Raw genomic sequence first — 26,574 nt, forward strand, 5'->3', positions numbered from 1 at the left:
AAATATTCTACGAACCCTTTCAAGCTTGACAAGAGTCAGACATCAAACTTCAAACGATCAGTCTGAAGAAGGGTCCCGATCCAAAACGTCACCTATCCATGTTCTCCAGAGATGCTGCCCGACCTGCTGAGTTACTCCAGCACTTTATGTTTTATTTCTCTGCAACCTACTCTCTCCCACATACCCCTCAACGGCCACCTGCATAAGGGGCAGCTTACAACAGCCAATTCACAGGGCATTGGAGGCAATTGGAAGTTGCGGAGCAACACTTGTGCAGTCACAAGAGGATGTGAAAACTCCAAGCACCACCCAGCAACGCTTGGGTTAATCGATGATGAGCGTTTGACGGCACTGGGCCTGTACTCACTGGAGTTTAGAAGGGTGAGGTGGGACCTCGTTGAAATGTACAGAATAATGAAAGGCTTGGACAGAGTGGAGGTGGAGAGGATGTTTCCACTAACGGGAGAGTTCATAGCCTCAGAATTAAAGGATGTACCCATTAGGAAGGAGATGAGGAGGAATTTCTTTAGTCAGAGGGTGGTGAATCTGCGGAATTCATTGCCACAGACGGCTGTGGAGGCCGTCAATGGATCTTTTTAAGGCGGAGATTGAGATTCTTGATTAGTACGGGTGTCAGGGGTTGAGGGGAGAAGGCAGGAGAATAGGGTTGGGAAGGATAGATAGATCAGCCATGATTGAATGGCAGAGTAGACTTGATGGGCCGAATGGCCTAATGCTGCTCCTACAACCTATGCACATGAGTTTGATTGGAGTTTTGGATCCGGAAGGAAGACTGGGATATGGGAATCAGGCAAGGAAGTGAATGTCACCACATCAGCCATGACATTACTGAATGTCCCATTGAGCTGCATAGCTGCTGCTGCTGCTGCTTATAAGCCTGGAGACTGGCAGCTGGAGCTAGAAACTATGAACTTTGAGCTTATGAACTCTTGAGCATCCAAGTCCGGGTCACTCAAGGTCAGGGGTCATTCAAACCAACTCCCACCACCACCCTACCATTGACTCCAGGAGAGTGGCCAACTTCATGAAGGACCACTCTCACACCATAGTCACTGGTTGGTCTGCCGTGCACTGTTCTGGTCGCCACACATCAGGTCGGACGTGGCAGCAGTAGAGAGAGGAAAGACTCAGCAGCATTTCACGCCTCTTCTCACCTTCCCTCCGCATCTCACTACCTTATGTCTTTCCATCTCTGGCCTTTGGCCACCTGCCCATCAAGCCTCCCCCCTCCCTCGCCTGTATACACCTATCACTCGCCAGGCTTTGTCCCGCCTACACCTCTCCAGCGTTCTCCCTCCGCCCTATTATAGTCAGTCTGAAGAAGGGTCCCTACCTGAAACGTCACCTATCCATGTTCCGCAGAGGCACTGCCTGACCCGCTGTTACTCCAGCACTTTGGATGGAAATTGAAAGGCAATATCTTCATTTAACTTTCGAGGTCCAACATGGAAACAGGCCCTTTGGCCCATCGAGTCCACGCCGACCATCGATCACCCGTTCACACTAGCTCCACATTATCCCACTTTCTCATCCACTCCCTACACACTAGGGGTGATTACACAGAGGGTCAATTAACCCACAAACCCGCACGTCTTTGGGATGCAGGAGGAAACCGGAACACCCGGAGGAAACCCGTGTAGCCACGAAGAGAAGGTGCAAACTCCACATAGACAGCACTGGAGGTCAGGATGGAAGCCGGGTCTCTGGCGCTGTGCGGCGGCAGCTCTACCCTCTGTGCCACCGTGTGCCCAGTGGTGAGGTATTGGCCGTATTACTTGATGTGGGGATTGGACGGACTGGCTGAGCTATCCAAGGACATGTTCAAATCCCCTCCCAGAGTTGAATTCGTCTTCAGGTAAAATGAAATGGTCTGACTTGTCTGACATGGTCAGGAATGGTCTGCAGCGTAGGTTTACAAGGTTAATTCCCAGGATGGCGGGACTGTCATATGCTGAGAGAATGGAGCAGCTGGGCTTGTACACACTGGAGTTTAGAAGGATGAGAGGGGATCTCATTGAGGCATATAAGATTGTTAAGGGCTTGGACACGCTAGAGGCAGGAAACATGTTCCCGATGTTGGGGAGGTCCAGAACAAGGGGCCACAGTTTAAGAATAAGGAGTAAGCCATTTAGAACGGAGACGAGGAAACACCTTTTCTCACAGAGACTGGTAAGTCTGTGGAATTCTCTGCCTCAGAGGGTGGTGGAGGCAGGTTCTCTGGATGCTTTCAAGAGAGAGCTAGATAGGGCTCTTAAAAATAGCGGATACGGGGGATATGGGGAGAAGGCAGGAACGGGGTACTGATTGGCGATGATCAGCCATGATCACATTGAATGGCGGTGCTGGCTCGAAGGGCCGAATGGCCTTCTCCTGCACCTATTGTCTATTGTCTATTGACATTAAATGAAAAAAGATTACTGATGGTGGGAGTAGAATGTTTAAAATCACGGTAGCTGGTTTTGTCTGTCGCTCAGCACAGGAGCGTTGCAGTCTTTGCCTGCTCTGGCCCCACCTGTGACTGTGGATATACCACTGAGACCAGCTACCTCCTCCGTCACATATCGAAGGATGGAGAGGGAACATCATTAATTGTCCCTGACGTGAGGGGGTGGATAATCTGAAGCGCACATCCCGTGAAGCACTCTTGCCTCTGAGAAATCAAAACAAAGTGGTCTGTTTACCTTATTACAAGATCATAACTTAATCAGGCCCCAGAGTTTGTTTAACAGTCCAAAGTGTTTCAGTAATGAAGTAAAAACTTTTTTTTCCTTCTCCCATCCCCCCTTCCCACCCCCACCGTCCATCGGTCGGTGTTCCTTCCTCCAGCTTCACATTTCACGTCACTTTCTCCTCTTATCTCCGCGTCTCACACTTTTTGTCTTCTCCTCTCTGGCCTTTGTCCACCCGCCTGCCATTCTAAAGGGGCTGTCCCACTTGGGAGACCCAAACCGCCAGTTCTGGCGAGTTTGCCCTCGACTCACACTCGAGGTCGTAGCAGGTTTTTGTAACTCTTCTTCATGCTCGAGAGTGGTTTCCGCGTACTCGAGGCCTCAGCTGGGTCGCGGCATATTTATCAATATGTTGAAAAATGCCCGCGAGTAAAAAAAGGTCGCCGTGGAAAAAATGGATTCTTATTTTACTCGTAGGTTTAGTCATAGCAGGTCGTAGTCGGTCGGCATGTTAGTCATAGGTAAACAAGGGTAGTCGAAGGTAGTCATAGATAGTCTTCATCATAGTCGACGGGAGGTCGAAGGAGATCGAAGGAGGTCGTTTTCGCTCTCCACTATTCGGGGGCCAATTTTCCTGAAGTTAGTCGTAGCTCGTCTTCAACATAGTTGAAGGAGGTCTTCAACATGACATTTTTTCAAACTCTCCTAAACTCTTCTAAACTCACCAATTAGCTCACCCCTTAAATCCCTCTCACATGTGGAGGAAGGAACTGCAGATGCTGGTTTACACCGAAGACGGACGCCAAATGCTGGATTAACTCAGCGGGTCAGGCAGCATCTCTGGAGAGAAGGTGGGTGACGGGTTGAGACCCTTCTTCAGACTTTGACCCGAAAGACTTGACCCGAAACATCACCTGTTCCTTTTCTCCGGAGACTTTGCCTGACCCGCTGAATTACTCCACCATTTTGGCGTCTACCCTGAATCCACCTGTCACTTGCCAGAATTTGTCCCGCTTCCCACCTCCCTTCCAGCTTTCGCTCCCTCCTATCCCCCCCCCCACCCTCCACCCCCCAGCCCACTATGTTCAGTCTGAGGAAGGGTCTCCACTCGAAACATCAAGTACCAATGTTCTCCAGTGATGCTGCTTTCCCCACTGAGTTACTCCAGCACTTTGTATCTTTAACCTAAACTGGCCTAGGCTCGTTAGCCAGCTTGGAGACGTCACTGTTCCTGGTTGCGGGAGATCCCATTGAAATGAAAGGAGACAGCTACGGATGTGGGAAGCTCTCAGTACCAAGCAGAGACCCGAAACATCACCTACTCCTTTTCTCCAGAGATGCTGCCTGACCCGCTGAGATACTCCAGCTTTTTGTGTCTATGTTTCAGAAAAATGAATTGCCAGGTTACAGAGGTTTGGGGGCGTGTTAGGCAGGGGTGGGGTAACCATGGAGTAAAATTAATGAATTCTCTTCTAGTCTCCCGTATCTGGGCTGTACCTCAGCATGAGTGGAACATAGATAGGGATCCCGGATTCCATCCTGTCTACAGGTGCTGTCTGTACGGAGTTTGCATGTTCTCCCCGTGACCTGCACATGGTTTTTCTCCGGCTGCTCCCGGTTTCCTCCCACACTCCATAGACATGCGGGCTCGCAGATTAACTGGCTTTGGTAATATTGTAAATTGTCCACTGTGTGTGTAGGACAGCGTTAGTGTGCGGGGATCGCTGGTTGGCACGGACTCGGTGGGCTGAAGGGCCTGTTTCCATGCTGTGTCTGTGTCTCCATGTAGCCAGCATGGGTTCATCACTTTAGAGATGTAGCTGAGCGCTGGAAGCGATTGTGCGCAGGCTGTGGCTAATTCCCTTGTACAAGTGCAACACTGGTAACCTGGGGTACACAAAAATGCTGGAGAAACTCAGCGGGTGCAGCAGCATCTATGGAGCGAAGGAAATAGGCTTAGATGCTGCTGCACCCGCTGAGTTTCTCCAGCATTTTTGTGTACCTTCGATTTTCCAGCATCTGAAGTTCCTTCTTAAACGCTGGTAACCTGGGATGTGTTTTCGACACCTACCAAGGTACCTGCAAGTCACAGCAAGGAGGTGTGAGACAAGTGATGGCATCCTTTCAATGTGCCTAACATGTGCTGGAGGGTGTTGCTACTATCACAGTCCTCAGCCTGACATCATTGCACTAACAAGCACCTTGTATAATTCATCTGCTATAATTAGTCTCCAGCGGTCAGTTTGTGCCTCGGTGAGGAGGTTCCCTTTGTGCCCGGGCGTGATGGACCGGTGAAGCTGACGCACTCCCTGCCGTGACTCTGGCACCCTGCGGTGTCTGGCTCAGTCTGCCCCCTCCATGGGGAAGGCTGCTGTGTGACGCACTCTCTCCACAGTGCTGCCTGCTCCGGCAGCGCAAAGCACGCTGTGTCTCCGCAGAGATACAAGCGCTGCAGTCGTTAAACACCAGCCATCCACAGCCCCGGCCACAACACAAGGAGATGAGGAGGAATTTCTTTAGCCAGATGGTGGTGAATCTGCGGAACTCATTGCCACAGACGGCTGTGGAGGCCAAGCCAGTGGATATTTTTAGGGCAGAGATGGATAGAATCTTGATCAGTGCGGGTGTCAGGGGTTATGGGGAGAAGGCAGGAGAATGGGGTTAGGAGGGAGAGATAGATCATCCATGATTGAATGGCGGAGTAGACCTGATGGGCCGAATGGCCTAATTCTGCCCCTATAATTTATGACATTATGACAAGGAGTCACACCCGCCTCAGCCCCTGCAAGAATTCCGTGCCATTCCAAGGGGGATAAGATTCCCACTTGTTTTGTCGGGTAGAAGGTACAGAATCTTGAAATCGCGCACTACCGGACTCAGGAACTGCTTCTTTCACTCTGTGTAGGTTAGATTAGTTTAGAGATACAGAGTGCGGGAGGAAACCGGGGCACCCGGGGAAAACCCACGCGGTCACGGGGAGAACGTACAAAATCCGTACAGACAGCACCCGCAGCCAGGATCGAACCTGGATCACTGGCGCTGTGAAACAGTGGCTTTATCAGAAATCTGAAATAAGAACTAAAAATTCTAAACTAATATCAGGTTGTGCAGCAAAGAGCATTTCAGGGCAGTGGGCGATCACGTTTCTGTATTTTCGCCTCACCAGCAATGGGGTGAGCCTGGAGTTTTTGTGCTCGAGACCTGATTTGTTCCCGATGTTGGGGGAGTCCAGAACCAGGGGCCACAGTTTAAGAATAAGGAGTAAGCCATTTAGAACGGAGACAAGGAAACTTTTTCTCACAGAGAGTGGTGAGTCTGTGGAATTCTCTGCCTCAGAGGGCGGTGGAGGCCGGTTCTCTGGATGCTTTCAAGAGAGAGCTAGATAGGGCTCTTAAAAATAGCAGAGTCAGGGGATATGGGGAGAAGGCAGGAATGGGGTACTGATTGGGGATGATCAGCCATGATCACATTGAATAACGGTGCTGGCTCGAAGGGCCAAATGGCCCACTCCTGCACCTATTGTCTATTGTCTATTGTCTATTGAGACTTTGAATAGGATTTGAAACCATAGCCGCCTGACTCCCATGCCAGGCTCCAGCCTACTGACCTAACCCCCTTCTGGGGTTCAAAGAAAAACAGCTGGAGCAACTCAGCAGGTCAGGATGCATCTGCAGAAGGAAATGGACATTGGGATCCTTCTTCGGAATGATGGAGGGGAGAGAGGTGGTGAACTGTTCCTATGCCCCAGTCATCCCAAAGATGTGTGGGCTTGTAGGTTAACTGCCCTCAGTTTTGCCCCCAAATGTATAGGGAGTGGATGTGAAAGTGGGAACATGTAGAACCGGATGTGGAGAGAGGATGCTTCCACTAGTGGGAGAGTCTAGGACCAGAGGTCACAGCCTCAGAGTTAAAGGATGTACCTTTAGGAAGGAGATGAGGAAGAATTTCTTTACTCAAAGGGTGGCGAATCTGTTGAATTATTTGCCACAGACGGCTGTGGAGGCCATGGCAATGGATATTTTTAAGGCAGAAATAGATAGATCCTTGATTTGTACAGGTGTCAGGGGTTATGGGTAGAAGACAGGAGAATGGGGTTAGCAGGGAGAGATAGATCAGCCATGATTGAATGGCAGAGTAGATTTGATGGGCCGAATGGCCTAATTCTAGTGCTGTCACTTATGAACTAGTGTGAACAGGTGATCGATGGTCAGCATTTACCCATGGGCCGAAGGGCCTGTTTCCATGCTGTCTCTGTCTCTCTCTGTCTCTGTCTCTCTCTCTGTCTCTCTCTCTGTCTCTCTCTGTCTCTCTATCTCTCTCTCTCTGTCTCTATCTATCTATCTATCTATCTATCTGTCTGTCTATCTGTCTGTCTGTCTGTCTGTCTGTCTGTCTGTCTGTCTGTCTGTCTGTCTGTCTGTCTGTCTCTCTGTCTTGTCTCTCTCACTCACTCATTCTCTCTTTCTTTCATTCTCTCTCTCACTCATCAAAGATAACATCATAAACCAAAACATTCATAATTAAAAAGCCCCCAATCAGTGCGGGACTGTCTGTACCATCGCCCGGTGGGGAATCGCCTCACCGCAGAGGGAGAAGAGGAGGGAAGAGACTTCAGCCCTAAGATTTTTGCCTCCACCACAGTGAGGAGGTGCTTGGAGGATACACTGTGGTGGATGTTAATTTGTGTATATTGTTGTTTATTATTGTATTATTGTATGTATGACTGCAGGCACGAAATTTCGTTCAGACCGTAAGGTCTGAATGACAATAAAGGTAATTCTAATTCTAATTCTAAAAGCCTGGGTCCTGAGTTCAACTAAAACCAAGGTGCCCATCGCATTATTCCCCAGTAGAGATGAAGCGGTAAAACATCAAACCCAAGGAGTTCCTATGGGGTCAGTGTGTACGCACACTGTCCACTCTCTTGCCCGGAGATGGGAGGCATCACTTAGAACCATTAAATACTCTGTCATTTCTAACTTGAAATATAAGCTATCCAAACAGAAATCTCTAAACAAATAAACTCTGCTGCAAAAACCAAACCATTAGGATGGGCCACGATCTTTATGAGAGCTCTTGGCATTTTGATTTCATTGCATTGCGTTCGGTAAAGGTCACATCTTGTGCTGTTGTCTCTGCTTCAGCAAAAAACGCAGTTCTACTTCACAGAGAGGCCAGTAACTGGAGGGCAGGGATTTGGTTTAAAATATTGAATCAGTCGGCGGGCCTTCATTCAAAGAGTGGACAAAGTCTGGAGCTCACGGCTTGAAAGATGGGAGGGGGGGGGGAGATAACTAGCTCCCGTCCTGAGCTACCATCTACCTCATTGGAGACCCCTTCCACTTAATGTTATTTATGTTATTCCCTTTATCATGTATCTCTCTGTACACCGTGGATGGCTCGATTGTCATCATGTGGTGAATCTGTGGAATTCTTTGCCACAGACGGCTGTGGAGGCCAAGTCAGTGGATATATTTAAAGCAGAGATAGATAGATTATTGATTAGTACAGGTGTCAGGGGTTATGGGGAGAAAGCAGGAGAATGGGGTTAGGATGGAGAGATAGATCAGCCATGATTGAATGACGGAACAGAGTTGATGGGCCGAATGGGGTTAATTCTATTCCTATTCCCTATGACCTTATGCATTGTCTTTCCACTGACTGGATAGCATTCGCCCAAAGCTCTTCACAAATGTAATAAGATATATCTGATGTGTATTATTGTAATTTACTGTACTTCTAATAAAAATCAATAAATAAATAAATAAATTGGAAAAAAAAGCTCTTCACTGTACCTCGGTACACCTGACAATAAACTAAACGAAACTAAACTTTAGGGAGTATTAAGGTGTGAACAAGAGATGCCAAAAGGCGAGAGAGTGTTGTTTTACCCAGGGCGTTGTACAAGACATTCTCTACCTTGAAACCCAATCACTGAGAGATAAGGAATGAGGTTGATTGAGTTTTGGACCCTGAGGAGGACTGGAAAATGGGAATCAGGGAAAAAGTGGAATTCACAATTTCATGCCATGACGTCCATGAATAGGGTGGTGAATCTGAGGAATTCTTTGCCACAGAAGGCTGTGGAGGCCGTCAATGGATATTTTGGATGCACAGATAGATAAATTCATGATTAGTTTGGGTATCAGGAGTTATGGGGAGAAGGCAGGAGAATGGGGTTAGGAGGGAGAGATAGATTAGCCATTATTGAATGATGGAGTGGACTTGATGGGCCGAATGGCCTAATTATACTCCTATTCCCTATGAGCTTATGACCATATGACTATCGCATTGAGCTGCATAGTTCATGTTGCTTACAAGCCAGGATACTGAGAGCTGGAGAATTCAATAGCCGAATGGCCTCATTCTACTCCTATCACTTATGACCTTATGGCCACAAGTGGCTGGCAATGGGCCGAATGGCCTGCTGATTTATACATTTCCTTGATTTTGTGAATGTCAACCATTATCCTGTTAGAAAAAAACGTTGGCAACAAAGATTGGCAAACACTGGGGTTTAATGAAGTGATTATGAAGTTACAACCTAGAGAAGTGAGCTCCAGTGCACCTATATTCATGTGGGCCCATGAGCTCTCCTCTCCCAACACGGCACGGTGGCATAGCGGGAGAGTTGCTGCCTTACAGCACCAGGGTCCCGGGTTCGATCCTGACTGCAGGTGCTGTCTGTACAGAGTTTATACCTTCTCCTTGTGACCCGTGTGGGTTTTCTCCGGGTGCTCCCGTTTCCTCCCACACTCCTGGTTTGTAGGTTACTTGGCCCTCTGTACATTGCAGAATTGTCCTTGGTGTGTAGAATGGTGCTGGTGTGCAGCAGGGTGATCGCTAGTCGATGCAGATTAGGTGGACCGAAGGGCTGTTTTCATGCTGTATCTCTAAAGTCCAAAGTGTAGTCCCCAACCATTTTGAAGACTGCATGGCTCTGCTTTCACCATCCATGTCGGTACTCATTTCCAAACGACATCTCTTTCGTGAGATAAATGCTTTTGCGCATTTTCTAAATATCAAATCTTTGCCCTCTGGGCTTTGAGCCGTCTACTGTAGACATAAGGACCCTCAGAGGCTGGAATCTTTCACAAAGCGAAACCTCACCTATCCATGTTCTCCAGAGATGCTGCCTAACTCGTTGAATTACTCCAGGACTTTGTGTTCTTTGAACCATTTAGTAATGGGATCAGCTTCCTTTTCTTTGCACATCAGTCATGGCCTCGTGCAACTCCATCAAAGCCCACAGGCAAACTGGAGCAACAGAACCTCATATTCTGCTTGGGATAGCTGACAACCCATTGGTATGAACATTGAATTCTCCAATCATATATATTTTTATACATAAAACAAACAAACAAACAATAGTAGTATAAAATGTCCTGAATCACATGCAAATGATGTCCAAGTGGGACAGGCCTTTTAGTCTTTGTCTCAAGAGTCTTCTGCGAGGGGGCTACATTTGTTCGGTTGTGTGTTTAATTTAATTTAAATATTTAAACTTATTGACGTGATGGCAGGAATATTACTGCGGTGCGTTTGCTGCAGGATGTGGGAAGTCAGGGGCACGGCTGGTGTCACCGACCACTACACCTGTGGGAACTGTGTCCAGGTGCAGCTCCTCAAGGGCCGAGTTAGGGAACTGGAGCAGCAGCTGGATGACCTATGGTCCATCCGGGGTGACGGAAGCTTCCTGGACAGGACCGACAGTCAGCTCGTCACTCCAAGACTACAAGAGGTGCGACGGGTAGAGACGGAGAGGAAGGGGATGAAACAAGTGCTGGAGGCCTCGGTGGAGGTGCCTCTTGATAACAGGTTCACCCTCTTGCGAGCTGTCGGGGCAGACGACACTTCCAGTCCGAGCATTTTACCATTGGTCAATGGTAGGTTCAATGAAGATCGGGCGAGGGGGATTGGGGGTGGGGGAAAAGTATCTATAGCTTGGGACTTTCCGAAATGAATACTGAGATGTATTATCATTCCACACCAAATTTATTGGACCTTTTATGCAATTATCACAGCATTGTGCTGAATATGGATCAACGGACCATGTATGGTACATGCTTGTAAATTAGTAAAACAAATGTTCTTCTTTAAGTACTGTTGTTTCTGGAATGGGGTGACTGATAACAAATAACTTACATTCTATATTTTGTCATAATGTGGCTGAAACAATGGAACATATTGTGATATTTATTGAGATAGAAAGTCACAACTCAGTTTGGGCAAGATATTACCTTGCAACATTCTGTATGTCTGATAGATATGGAACTCAGAAATTATGGGAGGATTACATAAACCTACAATTCAAAGGTAATGAATATACTGAGTATTCTTATTTCCATCATGAATGTACAATAGTGATATAGGACACCAGGTCCTACTACGGTAAACTCACGAGCTACTGTGGTATAACTGGGAGTTAAAAAGTATCAAATTTTTACATCCCGAGTATATTTTACTCGTGGACATTTTTCAACATGTTGAAAAATCTTCATTAGTTACCACATTTCCTGAGTACCTGCCGTTAGCGCTAAGAGATGTCCCCGAGCTTCGACGTACCCGCTACGTTCATTCTACGTGCTTACCACGAGTTTGATTTATGTTTAAACTCGGGAGAGCTCTTGGGACAGGGCTTTAAGGCAGAGCCAGTGGATGTGGTGTATCTGGACTTTCAGAAAGCCTTCGACAAGGTCCCAGACAAGAGATTAGTGTGCAAAATTAGAGCACATGGTCGACTGGGCTTGTATTCACTAGAATTTAGAAGGATGAGAGGATATCTTATAGAAACATATTAAATTCTTAAAGGATTGGACAGGTTAGATGCAGGAAAAATGTTCTCGATGTTGGGGAAGTACAGAAGCAGGGGGTCACGGTTTAAAAAACTTCTTCATCCAGAGAGTTGTGATTCTGTGGAAATCTCTGCCACAGAAGGCAGTTGGAGGCCAATTCACTGGATGTTTTCAAGAGAGAGTTAGATTTAGCTCTTAGGGCTAACGGAATCAAGGGATGTCGGGGAAAAAGCAGGAACGGGGTACTGATTTTAGATAATCAGCCGTGATCATATTGAATGGGAGTGCTGGCTCGAAGGGCCGAATGGCCTATTCCTGCACTTCTTTTTCTATGTTTCTAAAATATGAGGCGCTGTTCCTTCAATTTGCGCTGGGGGGCCTCACTATGACAATGGAGGGGGCCGAGGACAGGAAGGTCAGTGTGGGAATGGGAGGGGGAGTTAAAGTGTTAGGCAACTGGGAGATCAGGTAGGTCCAGGCAGACTGAGTGTTGGCTCTGGCTCATTGTACAGAAAGGCTCCTTCGTGCTCTGAATGGAATTGACCTGTTGAGCTGTCCAGCATTTTCGGTTTCTGTTTAAGCCTTGCGGGCTCCTGCAGTTTTTGTCTTTGCTTTGATGAACAGAAAGGTAGGCAGGCTTCCATGAGTTTGTTGAACAAAAGAGAGCTAGTCGTTGAGATGACGTTACACTCAGCAAGAGTGTGTTGAGGATGTGGGGTGTTCTGTGGGGTGTTCTATAATGAAGTGTCAAGCTCCATGGGGGAAGCAAGCCATTCACTTTGTATTACAAGGCCTTTCCACATCAAAAGGACTCTGTGCCGTCAGAAGCCCTTTGAAACAAATCTCTCCCACAATTGAGCATCTCAGCGTGGTCTGCTTTCATCAACATAAAGGCTTGATATCATGCATTCAATTCATTTAAAGCACTCTTTCAGAGCAACTTGAGCTTTTCCCACAGGCAGGGCTTTACAGGCTTGAGATAGAATCATAGAGTCATAGAGTGATACAGCGTGGGATCAGGCCCTTCGGCCCAACATGCCCACACCAGCCAACATGCCCCATCCGCACTAGTCCCACCTGCCTGCGTTTGGCCCGTATCCCTCCAAACCTGCCCTCTCAATGTACCTGTCCAAATGTTCCTGCCTCAACTACCTCGTATACGAAAGATGTGTAAAAAAGTAACAATGGTAAATGAAACAGGCCATTGTTAGATGTGATTTAGGTGAAAACGAGTAACAAACAATGAGACTCAACAAGATGACTTGGATGGAGGAGGGATGTAGGAATTACTTGGTTGGAGAAATCACCACAAATGCAACTCGTGAAAAGGTTACCCCTCGGGTGTCTTACACACCCCCCCCCCCCCCCCTCCTTAAACCTATGTCAAGTCAAGTCAAGTTTATTTGTCACATACGAGATGTGCAGCGAAATGAAAAGTGGCAATGCTCGCGGACTTTGTGCAAAAAAACAAACAAACAAACTACAAACAGAATGGAACAGAATCACATATTCACATATTACATAATTGTGGGAGGGAAGAAAAAGGAAAAAAAAACGCAAATTTAAAAATACACCACACAACAGTAAATTGGTACCGTAAAGTTAGTCCCTGGAGAGATACGAGTTTACAGTCCTAATGGCCTCTGGGAAGAAACTCCTTCTCATCCTCTCCGTTCTCACAGCATGGCAACGGAGGCGTTTGCCCGACCGTAGCAGCTGGAACAGTCCGTTGCAGGGGTGGAAGGGGTCTACCATGATCTTGTTGGCTTTGCAGTTGCACCTCCTGATGTATAGTTCCTGCAGGGGGGGTGAGTGTAGTTCCCATAGTGCGTTCAGCCGAAAGCACTACTCTGTTTTCGATTCCCCTACTCTGGGCAAGAGACTCTGTGCGTCTTCCCGATCTATTCCCTCGTAGAAATCGTGGAAATTTAAGGCACAGGGGAGACCATTTGACCTATTATGTTGGCATCAGTCGTAAAGTGGTGAGCTATTTAAATCGTATGATGAATTTTCCAGCTGATCCACAATGTTTAAAGGAAACACAAGAAATGGGGAATGCAAAGAGTGTAAAAGGATCTTGGAAACTGGGAACAGAAATATGAGGTGCTGTTCCTCCAGATTGCCTCTGGTGGTTCGAAGGAGGTAAGCCCCTGTCCCACTTAGGTGATTTTTTCGGCGACTGCAAGCGACTAGTTGTCGCCACATGGTCACGGGGTGACGCCTGTATGGTCGTGAGTTGTCACTTCAAGTCGCCTAAAGAGTCATAATGTTTTTCTGGTCGCCACAGGACTTTGAAATGGTCGAAACTCTTTGGCAACTGTGGGCTTATCGTAGCTTGTCTGCTCCTGTCACAGGTGCTGTCGTAGGTTGTCGCCGGGTGGCGTTGGTTGTCGCCGGGTGGCGTTGGTTGTCGCCGGGTGGCGTTGGTTGTCGCCGGGTGCTGACTTCGGTGAATTCTATTGGCGACTACCTACATCAACCGGCGACTGAATTGTCTTCAGTTGTCGCCGACAAGGTCGTAGTTTGTCGCGGTTGGACATGGGTTGACTTTGGTTGTCGTAGGTTGTCGTCTGTGTCCTGGTAGGTTGTTGTAGGTTTGGTCAATAGTCAATAGACAATAGGTGCAGGAGGAGCCATTTGGCCCTTCGAGCCAGCACCGCCATTCAATGTGATCATGGCTGATGATCCCCAATCAGTACCCCGTTCCTGCCTTCTCCCCATACCCCCTGACTCCGCTATTTTTAATAGCCCTATCTAGCTCTCTCTTGAAAGCATGCAGAGAACCGGCCTCCACCGCCCTCTGAGGCAGAGAATTCCACAGACTCACAACTCTCTGTGAGAAAAAATGTTTCCTTGTCTCCGTTCTCAATGGCTTACTCCTTATTCTTAAACTGTGGCCCCTGGTTCTGGACTCCCCCAACATCGGGAAATGTTTCCTGCCTCTAGCGTGTCCAAACACTTAACAATCTTATATGTTTCAATGAGATACGCCAATGGTCATAGGTGGACGTCCTCATGGGTCGCCGGTTGTCGGTAGCTTGCCGTAGCTTGATGTCGACGAGGTGGTAGGTTGTTGTAGGCGTTGTCGAAGGGTGGTGGGTGGGGTGACCAGTTGCAGCTTTTTCGGCTACCTGCTACGACTGTGACAGTTGCGGGCAGTCGCCGAAAAAAATCGCCTAAGTGGGACAGACCCTTAAGACTGGGTCATGAATTGTGTCCAAATAGAAGAAAGCTAATTGCATGGCTCAAAGAACACAAAATGCTGGAGTAACTCAGCAGGCAAGGCAGCATCTCTGGAGAACATGGATAGGTGATGTTTCAGTTTGTGAAAGATTCCAGCCTCTGCAGTTCATTGTCTCTACAGTAGACAAAGCTTCAAAGCCCAGCAGGCAAGGATTGAATTTTTAGGAGAAAATGGGCAAAAATATTTTTTCTCGAGAAAAGAGTTGTCATTTAAGTTCAGCCGGGCACCGGATTCCGCATCCTTTGAGCTCACCAAAGTCCCAGTATCCATGTCGACACAGGGAATGGCAGATGCAACTACAGTGAAAGATACAAAGTGCTGGAGTAACTCAGCGGGTCAGGCATCATCTGTGGAGAAGTGTGGGAAGGAACTGCAGATGCTGGTTTAAACCGAAGGTAGACACAAAAAGCTGGAGTAACTCAGCGGGACAGGACAGGCTGGAGAGAAGGAACGGGTGACATTTTGGGTCACATTCTGAAGAAGGGTCTCGACCCGAAACGTCACCCATTCCATCATCTCTGGAGAACATGGATGGGTGATGTTTTGGATCGGGACCCTTGTGAAGCATGTCATGAACAGTGAATCCTCCAATTTAGATAACTAAAGGGCCTGTCCCACTTAGGCGACTGCCAGGGACTAGTTTTAAGGGAATTCACCTACGACACCTGGCGACAACCTACGACAGCGAAAATTGCCGCCACTGTCGCCAAAAAATTGTCAACATGTTGAATATTTTGCGGCAGTCGCCTGTAGTCGCCCAAAAAATCGCCTGAGTGGGTCAGGCCCATAACTGGCGAACACACTCCCCCCCCCCCCCCCCCCCCTGGACTCTCGCAGTGGTGAATGCACCCTACAGGTTTGCGTCAGGTCACATGAATTGCTGAACAAACACTAGTACATGCACCTCACCTTGCAGCTGTGGTTCCTTCACTGTGGTTCCTCTCCACTCTACTGACCCACGCATGGACAGACCTGGCAACAGCCCATCCACCAACAACAGAACACACCAAACACATTTAACACCCTCACCATTGAAACTAAAGCGGCCCAAACCTGGATAGAGTAGATGTGGAGAAGATGTAGGGCCAGAGGTCGTAGCCTCAGAATAAAAGGACATAAAAAGGATGTTCCCCTATTACATGCCAGGCCTTGTCCTGCCCCTTCTCTCCTCTCCTCTAGCTTTCCTCCCCTCCCCCTACAATCAGTCTGAAGAAGGGTTCTGACCTGAAACGTCACCTATCCATTTTCTCCAGAGATTCTACCTGACCCAAAATGCTGGAGTAACTCAGCGGGAGAGGCAGCATTTCTGGAGAGAAGGAATGGGTGACGTTTCGGGTCAAGACCCTTCTTCAGATGTCACCCATTCCTTCCATCCAGAGATGCTGCCTGTCCCGCTGAGTTACTCCAGCATTTTGTGTCTACCTTCGATTTAAACCAGCATCTGCCGTTATTTCCTACACATGCTGCCTGACCCCCTGGTTTACTCCAGCTCCTTGTGTCTATTTTTTCTTATTCGGTTCGTAGACCTGTCACACCGAGAATGTATTAATAACATTCATGACCATTGATGGAAAGTGATGCATGATTATTCATATCTGCCAGATCATATATGAATAATTATGCAAATATATGCCTACATAGGAATATATGCCTACATTGGGAATAATTACCCCAATCTGCATGTTAATTTATAACCTGGTGCAGTTTTGGATAGTGATTCACCTGTAGGTATAGGTTGGCATAATTATTCACATCTGTGTTTAGATTTACATAATTATTCATATCTTTTGGTACAGATTTGAATAATTATTTGAGTCTACCGGTAATTTTTAGATCATTGAAATTCAAGTACATTTGGATTATTTTACATCTGTTGGCACAGATTTGCATAATTTAATAAAGTACCAATTTGCATGATTTTTCATCTGAATAAATGGGTTTGCATAATTATTCATATCAATGGGTAAATGTTCTTAATCATTTACATATGTGGTACAAATCTGCCTAATTATTTATATATACGCATACAGGTGAATGTTCAGATCTGCATAATTATTCCCATCCAGTTATAGAGTTGCCTGACTATTCACACTATCAATATCAGGGGCATCATAGACTTAGACCATACAGGTAGCAGGTATGAAAGATAACATCAATAAATGCAGACAGTTGAGCATAATTGATTAGGGAGGTGCATAATTTATTTTGGTCCACACGTTCACTCATTAAGATGACTTAGGAATAGAATTAGGCCATTCGGCCCATCATGCTTGCCTTGTCATTCAACCATGGCTGATCTTATAATCTTATGATCTCATGATCTATCTTTTCTTCTTGACCCCGTTCTCCTGCCTTCTCCCTGTAACCCTTGACACCCTTAGTATTCAACAACATATCAATCTCCGCTTTAAAAATACCCAATGACTTGGCCTTCAATCAATCCCACAGATTCACCACCCTCCAGCTGAAGAAATTCCTCCTCATCTCCTTTTTAAAAGTACGTCCTTTAATTCTGAGGGTGTGCCCTCTGGTCCTGGACGCTCCCACTTGTGGAAACACCCTCTCCTCATCCACTCTATTCAAGCCTGGAATTCATACACGGGATATAGCTGCAAAGGCCAAATATTGTTGTCCCTTCTTTCGGGGCCCTGTACTATGGAGACAGTAAAGTGTCAAATCACGTTATAGGTTCTGATTTCATGGATAGGAAAGATTTATAGGGATAGGGACCAAACGTGGGCAGGTGGTACTAATGTAGAAGGGGCATAGACAGGTTGGGCCGAAGGGCCAGGCTTTCGTGTACTGAAGGCTCTGGGTCAGACGACATCTCTGGAGAAAAGGACCAGGTGATGATTCGGATCGAGACACTTCTTCAGACTGAGAGTTATGGGACAGTTGAAATGAGAGATATAGAGAGATTTATAATCATAATCATATTTTATGAGCCAAGTATGTTTGCAACATACGAGGAATTTCATTTGCCATAGTCATAGCAATAAAAAGCAACAGAATACACAAAATACATTTTACCATAAACATCCACCACAGTGACTCCCCCACATTCCTCACTGCGATGGAAGGTGAAAAAAAAGTTCAAATCTCTTCCTGTTTTTGCTCTCCCGCGGTTGGGGGCCTCGAGCCTTCCGTTGACAGGACGATCTTGGCTCCCGTAGCCGGCGGTCTGGCCCTCTGCATCGGGGTGGATGTCAGCTTCCCCGAGCCAGACGATCGGACGCCGGGTCGGGGCTGGTCGAACCTGCTGCGTCGTTGGAGCTTCCCGACTCAGTCTCTACCCGAGACTGCGATGTTGAAATCCGCAGGCCGTGGTTGGAGCGTCGATCCCAGGCACAAATGAAATGGGAGATGTGCAAAAAAGTAACGATGATAAAAGGAAACAGACCATTGTTAGCTGCGAGCTAGGTGAAAATGAGTTACAGACAATGAGACGCAACATGCCGACATTGACAATGACTAGGGTGGGGGAGGGGCGTAGAGAGTGGGGATGCAAGGGTTATTTGAATAGAGACATCAATATTCATACCGCTGGATTGAATGACTGAATTATTGAACATTGTTGAAAGTTGTTATAGGTAGATGTTACAGTACAACGAGGATTTCCTTTGAGGTCTGCGTTTCACCCAAGCGGAGGCGTGGTTCTTAACTATTTTTATCTTTCCCTTTCAGTTCATCAGAATTACGTGGGCACAGACACAGAAAAGAACCCTTTCTTTCTTTCGGTTGTGCTCTCTGATCAGAACAATCAACGTGTGCCACAGTACCGGGCCATCCTCTGGAAGAAAACAGTAAGTGTGCCAATCGACAGATCATTGGCAACTACCGGACGGGCTGCGGTGGAGATTGGAGCCGTGCAAAGTGAAGTTAAATATTTAAAATAAAAACAGGAAAAGCTGGAAATACTCCACAGGTCAGGCTGCCCGGCGAATGGCTATTATCACGTTGCCTTGGAAAAGCAGCCAAAGAAATCATAGACGTCCCACCCCAGTCATTCCTCCGTCTCCCTGCTTCCGTCGAGCAACAGCTTGAAAGCACGCACCACCAGTCTCAGGAACAGCTCCTTCCCCTCTGTTATCAGGCTACAAAAACGGTTGTTACATAACCCAGGGTCCTGTCCGAATCACCTCTACGTCATTGGGCAGCGGCAGAGTTGCTGCCTTACGGCGCCAGACACCCAGGTTCGATCCCGACCACGGGTGCTGTCTGTACGGAGTTTGTACGTTCCCCCTGTGACAGTGTGGGTTTTCTCCGGGTGCTCTGGTTCCCTCCCGCACTCCAAAGACGTAGAGGCTTGTAGGCTAATCAGGTAGTAAGATTGTAGCTTGCCCCTAGTGTGTGTAGGATAGTGTTAGTGTGTGGGGAGCGCTGGTCGGCACGGACTCGGTGGGCCGAAGGGCCTGTTTCCACGCTGTATCTCTGAACTAAACTAATCCAAAGTAAAACAGTCTGTTTCAGATGAAAGAACCTTAATCAGGACTGGAAATCTAAAACTAAAACTCTAAATCTAAAAGGAGGCACAATTATACCTTTATGTAACAAATCTTTTAAAATGAATACACTACCTGGTGTCTGGAAGATGCCTGATGTGATTCCTGTATTTATAAATGATGCAACCATTCGGGATGTATCGATTAACTTAATGTCAACAGAAGGTATTTATGGAATCTTTATTCAAAAATCCTGTAGAAAAATGGTAATGAATGTGTGACTGCAGCCTTTGACTCACGCCTTGTAACATTAACATATTCATGTGGCTACATCACCCAAACCAGATGGTCATAATTGCCCACGTTGCTGAATTATTTGAATAAGTGGTGCAACGGGTAGAGCCACTGCCTCACAGCGCCAGAGATCGGGTTAAACCCTGACCTCAGCGGCTGTCTGTATGAAGTTTGCACCTTCACCCCATGACCTTGGATTTCCTCCGTGTGCTCCGGTTTCAATAGACAATAAACAATAGGTGCAGGAGTAGGCCATTCGGCCCGTCGAGCCAGCACCGCCATTCAATGTGATCATGGCTGATCATCCCCAATCAGTACCCCGTTCCTGCCTTCTCCTCGGACTCCGCTATTTTTAAGAGCCCTATCTATCTCTCTCTTGAAAGTATCCAGAGAACCTGCCTCCACCACCCTCTGAGGCAGAGAATTCCACAGACTCACAACTCTCTGTGAGAAAAAAGTGTTTCCTCGTCTCCTTTCTAAATGGCTTACTCCTTATTCTTAAACTGTGGCCCCTGGTTCTAGACTCCCCCAACATTGGGAACATGTTTCCTGCCTCTAGCGTCCAAACCCTTAACAATCTTATATGTTTCAATGAGATACGCCAATGGTCATAGGTGGACGTCCTAATGGGTCGGCGGTTGTCGGTAGCTTGCCGTAGCTTGACGTCGACGAGGTGGTAGGTTGTCGTGGACATTGTCAAAGGGTGGGGAGGGGGAGGGGGGTCCAGTAGCCACTTTTTCAGCTACCTGCTACGACTGTGACAGTCGCTTAACAATCTTATATGTTTCAATGACCTACCCTCTCATCCTTCTAAACTCCAGAGTGTACAAGCCCAGCTGCTCCATTCTCTCAGCATATGACAGTCCCGCCATCCCGGGAATTAACCTTGTAAATCTACGCTGCACCCCCTCAATAGCAAGAATGTCCTTCCTCAAATTAGGGGACCAAAACTGTATACAATACTCCAGGTGTGGTCTCACTAGGGCTCTGTACAACAACCTCTTTGCTCCTATATTCGATTCCTCTTGTTATAAAGGCCAACATGCCGGTTTCCTCCCACATCCCAAAGACGTGCGGGTTTGCAGGTTAATTGTCCCTCTGTAAATTGGCCCTGGTGTGTAGCCAGTGAATGATAAAGTGGGACATCATAGAACTGGGGTGAACGGGTGATCCATGGTCGGCGTGGACTTGGGAACGGAAGGACCCGTTTCTGTGCTGGATCTCTAAACAAAATGAAACTAAACTATATGGTTGAGTGTTAGGGGAAATAATCTAGCATTGTTTGGATTTTGACTCTCTCGGGCTGCAATAGGAGTTTCAGGAAGAAGCTGGCTCTGAACTTGAGAGTGCACCTTCGGGGATGCAGACAAGGAACAGCGAGAGAAGCGAATCTCATCAAAGTGGGACAGGTTTAATTTAGGTTTAGTTTATTGTCACGTGTACCGAGGTACAGTGAAAAGCCTTTGTTGCATGCTAACCAGTCAGCAGAAAGGCAATACATGATTACAATCGAGCCATTCACAGTGTGCAGATACATGATAATGGGGCTGTCCCACCTTACGAGCTACTTCAAGAGTTCTCCCAAGTTTCCCCTGATTCGAACTCGGAGAATTACGGTAATGGCCACTCGTAGGTACTCGGGGCTCTCGTGGACATTTTTCAACATGTCTTCACGAGTCTCCCCGAGCTTACCGCGTTTCCCAAGTACCTGCCGTTAACGTTACGAGCCGCTAAGAGACATCCCCGAGCTCCGACGTACTCGCTACATACATTCTACTTGCTTACCACGAGTTTGATTTTTTTTTAAACTCGGGAGAGCTCTTCAATTAGCTCGTACAGTAGGACAGCCCCTTTAGGGAATAACGTTTAGTGCAAGGTAAAGCCATTAAAGTCCGATCAAAGATAGTCTGATGGTCTCCAAAGAGGTAGATAGTAGTTCAGCACTACTCTTTGGTTGTGGAAGGATGGTTCAGTTGCCTGATAACAGCTAGGAAGAAACTCTCCCTGAATCTGGAGGTGTGTGTTTTCCCACTTCTGTACTTTTTGCCCGATGGGAGAGGGGAGAAGAGGGAGTGGCCGGGGTGCGACTGGTCCTAGATGATGCTGCTGGCCTTGCTGGATAGGGGAGGAAGTGGGGGAGAATGGAGATCCCATCTCAACTCTTCATTCACTCCCTTTAGGCTTTTGTTCACTTTATTCACAAACTCGGTCATATCCATTATGAGTATTCATAATAGGTTTTAGTTTATGAATAAATAAATGAATGAATGAATTAATGGATATTATTTTATTATGAATTATATTATGAATGTTTAAATTTATTATTGTCATGTGTATCGATGCACAGTAAAATGTTCTGCATTCTAACCAAACAGATCAGATAATACTATACATAAACACAATCAAGTCAAACTCATGTACAATAGGTAGAGTAAAGGGGAAGATACAGAGTGCAGAATATAGTTCTCAGCATTGTAGCGCATCAGTTCCACAGACAAAGTCCAATGTCCGCAATGGGGTAGAGGTGAATCGGACAGTACCCGAGCTCATGGAAGGACCGTTCAGAAGGCTGACAACAGAGGGGAAGAAGCTGTTCCTGAGTGTGGTGGTGCGCGCTTTCAAGCTTCTGTACCTTCTGCTGGATGGGAGCAGGGAGAAGAAGGAATGACCGGGGTGGGACGAGTCTTTGATTGTGTTGGCTGCTTTTCCAAGTCAGCGTGATAATAATCAAAGCTTTGTTACTGTCTGCACAAGGTTTAATAACTCTTCATTCTTCAGGCTTGTCCCATCTTGAACCGTTTGACGTGGCAACGGAGTCCATTGTCCCGTGGTCCACCCTTTCATTTACATATGATGAAAGAATGGGTCGACTGGGGTTGTATTCACTTGAAGGCAGAAGGATGAGAGGGAATCTTATAGAAACATATACAATACTTAAGGGATTGTACAGGCTAGATGCAGGAAAAATGTTCCCCACGTTGGGGGAGTCCAGAACCAGGGGTCATAGTTTATGAATAATGGGTGGGCCATTTAGGACTGAGATGAGGAAAAACTTCTTCACCCAGAGAGTTGTGAATCTGTGGAATTCTCTGCCACAGACGGCAGTGTAGGCCAATTCACTGGATGTTTTCAAGAGAAAGTTAAATATATGCAGCTCTCAGGAGTAATGGTATCAAAGGATATGGGGAGAAAGCAGGAACGGGGTACTGATTTCAGATGATCAGCCATGATCATATTGAATGGCGGTGCTGGCTCAAAGGGCCAAATGGCCTACTCCTGCACCTATTCTCTGTTTCTATGTTACTCCACCTCTTGCCTGTCATTGCGACTCCAGCTTCTTGGAGGGAGCATCAAGTGTGGAGTTTGGGGTGAGGGTATTCAGGATGAAGAATTCCTCTTGGTCTGAGATCCACGATCCTTCCAAGATGATTTAAGATTCATCCAACGTCGCCCAAGATTCGTCCAAGATCCTAGATTTCCCCATTCCTTCCAAAGGAGGGATGGAGAGAAAGGGATGGACAGAGAGGGATGGGATCTAGTGGGAGGCTCAGGGTTCAGGGGTTAGTGGGAAGAATGGGTTTCAGGGGGAGGTTCAGGGTTGGGGGAGGGGGGAGGGGGGAGGGGGGAGTTGAGGTCCTCAAAGAAAGATGGGGTTCAGGGGAGAGACTCAGGGATCAGGGGGAGAGGTGACTTTCAATAGGACGGATGTGGTTCAGCAGGAGAGGGGGTTCCAAGGGAAGAATTTGTTTCAAGTGGGAGTTTCAGGATTCAGGGGGAGAGCTGGGGTTCTTTGGATGGATGGGGTCTAGTGGGTTAAATGTGACCAGATGAAATAATGAGTGTTACCTGGTGTGTCGAAGGCCACCACAACAGGACCTGCCACTGAACCCTGGCAAAGATCAGGGGCAGAGAATTCTAGACATCTTTCCTGACAGAATTACTCTTTTTTCTCTTGCCACCACAGGGGACACAGAAAATTTGCCTTCCGTATAGTCCTACGAAAACACTTTCTGTCAAATCTATTCTAAGGTAGGTTGCTGGGGGGGGGGGGGGGGGGGGGGGGGGGGGGGGGGGTGTGCTAGTCACTCTTGTTAGAGTCATAGAGTGATATATCGTGGAAACAGGCCCTTCAGCCCAACTTGCCCATACCGGCCAACATGTCTCATCTACACTAGTCCCACCTGCCTACCTTTGGGCCAAATCCCTCTCTCAACTACTTCCTCCGGTACACAAAAATGCTGGAGAAACTCAGCGGGTGCAGCAGCATCTATGGAGCGAAGGAAATAGGCAACGTTTCGGGCCGAAACCCTTCTTCAGACTTCCTCCGGTAGCTTGTTCCATACACCCACCACTCTTTGTGTAAAAAAGTTACCCCTCAGATTCCTATTAAATCTTTCCTCCCTCATCTTAAAGCTATGATTCACCTACTCTGGGCAACAGACTCTGTGCGTCTATCCGATCTATTCCTCTCATGATTTTATTTACTTCTATGGGATCACCCCTCGTCCTCCTGCACTCCAAGGAATAGAGTCCTAGCCTGCTCAATATCTCCCTGTAGCTCAGACCCTCGAGCCCTGGCAACATCCTTGTAAATCTTCTCTGCACCCCTTCCAGCTTGAAAACATCTTTCCTATAACATGGTGCCCAGAACTGAACACAATACTCTAAATGTGTAAGACAGACACAAAATGTTGGAGTAACTCAGCGGGACAGACAGCATCTCTGGAGAAAAAGAATAGGTGAGGTTTCGGATTGAGGCCTTTCTTCAGACCCAAAACTTCACCTACTCCCATTTCTGTTTAGTTTATTGTCACGTGTACAGTGAAAGGCTTTTGTTGTGTGCTATCCAGTCAGCTGAAAATTTCCTTATCTACCTGCGACTCGGCCATCAACGACCCATGCACCTGTACCCCTGGATGCCTCTGCTCTACATCACTTCCCAGAGGCCCACCATTCACTGTGTAGGTCCTGCCCTTGTTCAATGTCCCAAAACGCAACACCTCACACTTATCTGTATTAAATTCCATCAACCATTCCTCCGCCCACCTGCCAATCGATCCAGATCCTGCCGCAATTTTTCACAACCATCTTCACTATCTGCAAAACCACTCACTTTTATATCATCAGCAAACTTGCTAATCTTGCCCTGTATGTTCTCATCCAAATCATTGATGTAGATGACAAACAGTAACGGGCCCAGCACCAAACCCTGAGGCACACCACTAGTCACAGGCCTCCAGTCCGAGAAGCAACCTTCCACCATCACCCTCTGCTTCCTTCCATGAAGCCAATTTGCTATCCATTCAGCTATCTCTCCTTAGATCCCATGCGATCTAACCTTCCAGAGCAGCCTACTATGCGGAACCTTGTCGAATGCCTTACTGAAATCCATGTACACAACATCTACAGCTCTGCCCTCATTGACCTTTTTGGTCACGTCTTCAAAAAACTCAATCAAATTTGTGAGACACGACCTCCGACGTACAAAACCATGCTGACCCTAATCAACCCTTGCCCATCCAAATGTCTGTATAACCTATCCCTCAGAATACTCTCTAGTAACTTTCCAACTACAGATATTAAGCTCACCGGCCTATAGGTCCCAGCATTTTCCCTGCAGCCCTTCTTGAAAAGAGGCACAACATTTTCCACCCTCCAGTCTTCCGGCACCACTCCTGTATTTAAGGACGACTCGTAAATTTCAACCAGGGCTCCCGCAATATAGCTCTCTAGTTTCCCGCAATGTCCTCGGATATATCTGACCAGGCCCTGGAGATTTGTCCACCTTCATACACGACAATACCTTCAGTACTTCTTCTACGGTAACACTGACTGCTCTCAAGACACTTCCAGTGCCTGCTCCAATTTCCTCCGTCCTACTGTCTTTCTCCTCGGTAAATACAGAGGAGAAATACTCATTGAGGACCTTGCCCATCTCCTGTGGCTCAACACAAAGGTGACCGCTTTGATTCCTGAGAGGTCCCACTCTCTCTCTAGTTACCCTTTTCTCCTTTATCTTTTTATAAAATATTTTGGGATTGTCCTTAATGCTACCCTCCAGAGCTATCTCCTGGCTCCTTTTTCCCCTTATTTTCCTTTTTTAGTTTTCTCCTTAGTTCCCGAAACTCCTCCAGGGATGCACTTGATCCCAGCTGCCTATACCTGTCCCATGCATCCTTCTTATTTTTGACCAACTCCTTGATTTCCCTCATCAGCCAAGCTTCCTTACGTTTGCCTGCTTTGCCCTTCACTCAACGGGGACATACATATCCTGAGCTTTCTTCAGCACACTTTTAAAATATTCCACTTGGCTGATGTTCCTTCCCCCTCAAATAACCTGCTCCAGTCAACTTGAGCGAGACCTTCTCTCATACCCTCAAAGTTGGCCTTACCCCAGTTGAGCATTTTAACACGTGGACCCTCTCCGTCCCGATCCATAACTATCTTAAACCTAATGGAACTGTGGTCACTGGTCCAAAAGGCTCCTCCACAAACATTTCATTAACTTGCTCTTCCCAATTTCCCAATGCTAGATCCAGCATTGCCCTCTCACATGTGGGGGCCTCCACATACTGTTTAAGAAAGCTCTCCTGAACACTTTTGAGGAATTGCACCCCATCTAAACCCATCACACTATGATTTCCCCAGTCTATATTGGTAAAGTTGGAATCTCCTACTACAACAACCTTATTTGACCTGCAGCTGTCTGAAATCTCCCGGCACATTTGTTCTTCTAATTCCCGTTGACTATTTGGGGGTCTGATGTACACCCCCAACAAGATGATCATTCCTTTCTTGTTCCTCGGCTTCATCCATATAGCCTCTCTAGACGAACCGTCCCTAATGTCTTGATATAAATGTAACTTGGCCCTCGTGTGTGTGGGATAGTGTTCGTATGCGGAGATCGCTGGTCGGTGCGGACTGTTTCTGCGCTGTATCTCTCAAGTCTAAAGTCTAAATAAGGTAGACAATAAACAATAGGTGCAGGAGTAGGTCATTCGGCCCTTCGAGCCAGCACCGCCATTCAATGTGATCATGGCTAATCATCCCCAATCAGTACCCTGTTCCTGCCTTCTCCCCATATCCCCTGACTGCTACCTTTAAGAGCC

At 47.1% G+C, this 26,574-nt stretch overlaps 1 protein-coding gene across 1 annotated transcript in view; it reads left to right on the forward strand.

Moving 5' to 3' along the window:
* Nucleotides 1-26,574, forward strand: part of garnl3 (GTPase activating Rap/RanGAP domain like 3) — a 266,990-nt gene that overhangs the window by 139,190 nt on the left and 101,226 nt on the right. The window contains exons 5-6 of the mRNA XM_055659725.1: nucleotides 18,414-18,532; nucleotides 23,430-23,494. Of these exons, the coding sequence (XP_055515700.1) occupies nucleotides 18,414-18,532; nucleotides 23,430-23,494 (184 nt within the window). The remainder of the gene's footprint in view (nucleotides 1-18,413; nucleotides 18,533-23,429; nucleotides 23,495-26,574) is intronic.

The sequence above is a fragment of the Leucoraja erinacea genome, chromosome 31 (genome assembly GCF_028641065.1).
Source record: "Leucoraja erinacea ecotype New England chromosome 31, Leri_hhj_1, whole genome shotgun sequence".
In the NCBI taxonomy this organism is placed as follows: Eukaryota; Metazoa; Chordata; class Chondrichthyes; order Rajiformes; family Rajidae; genus Leucoraja; species Leucoraja erinaceus.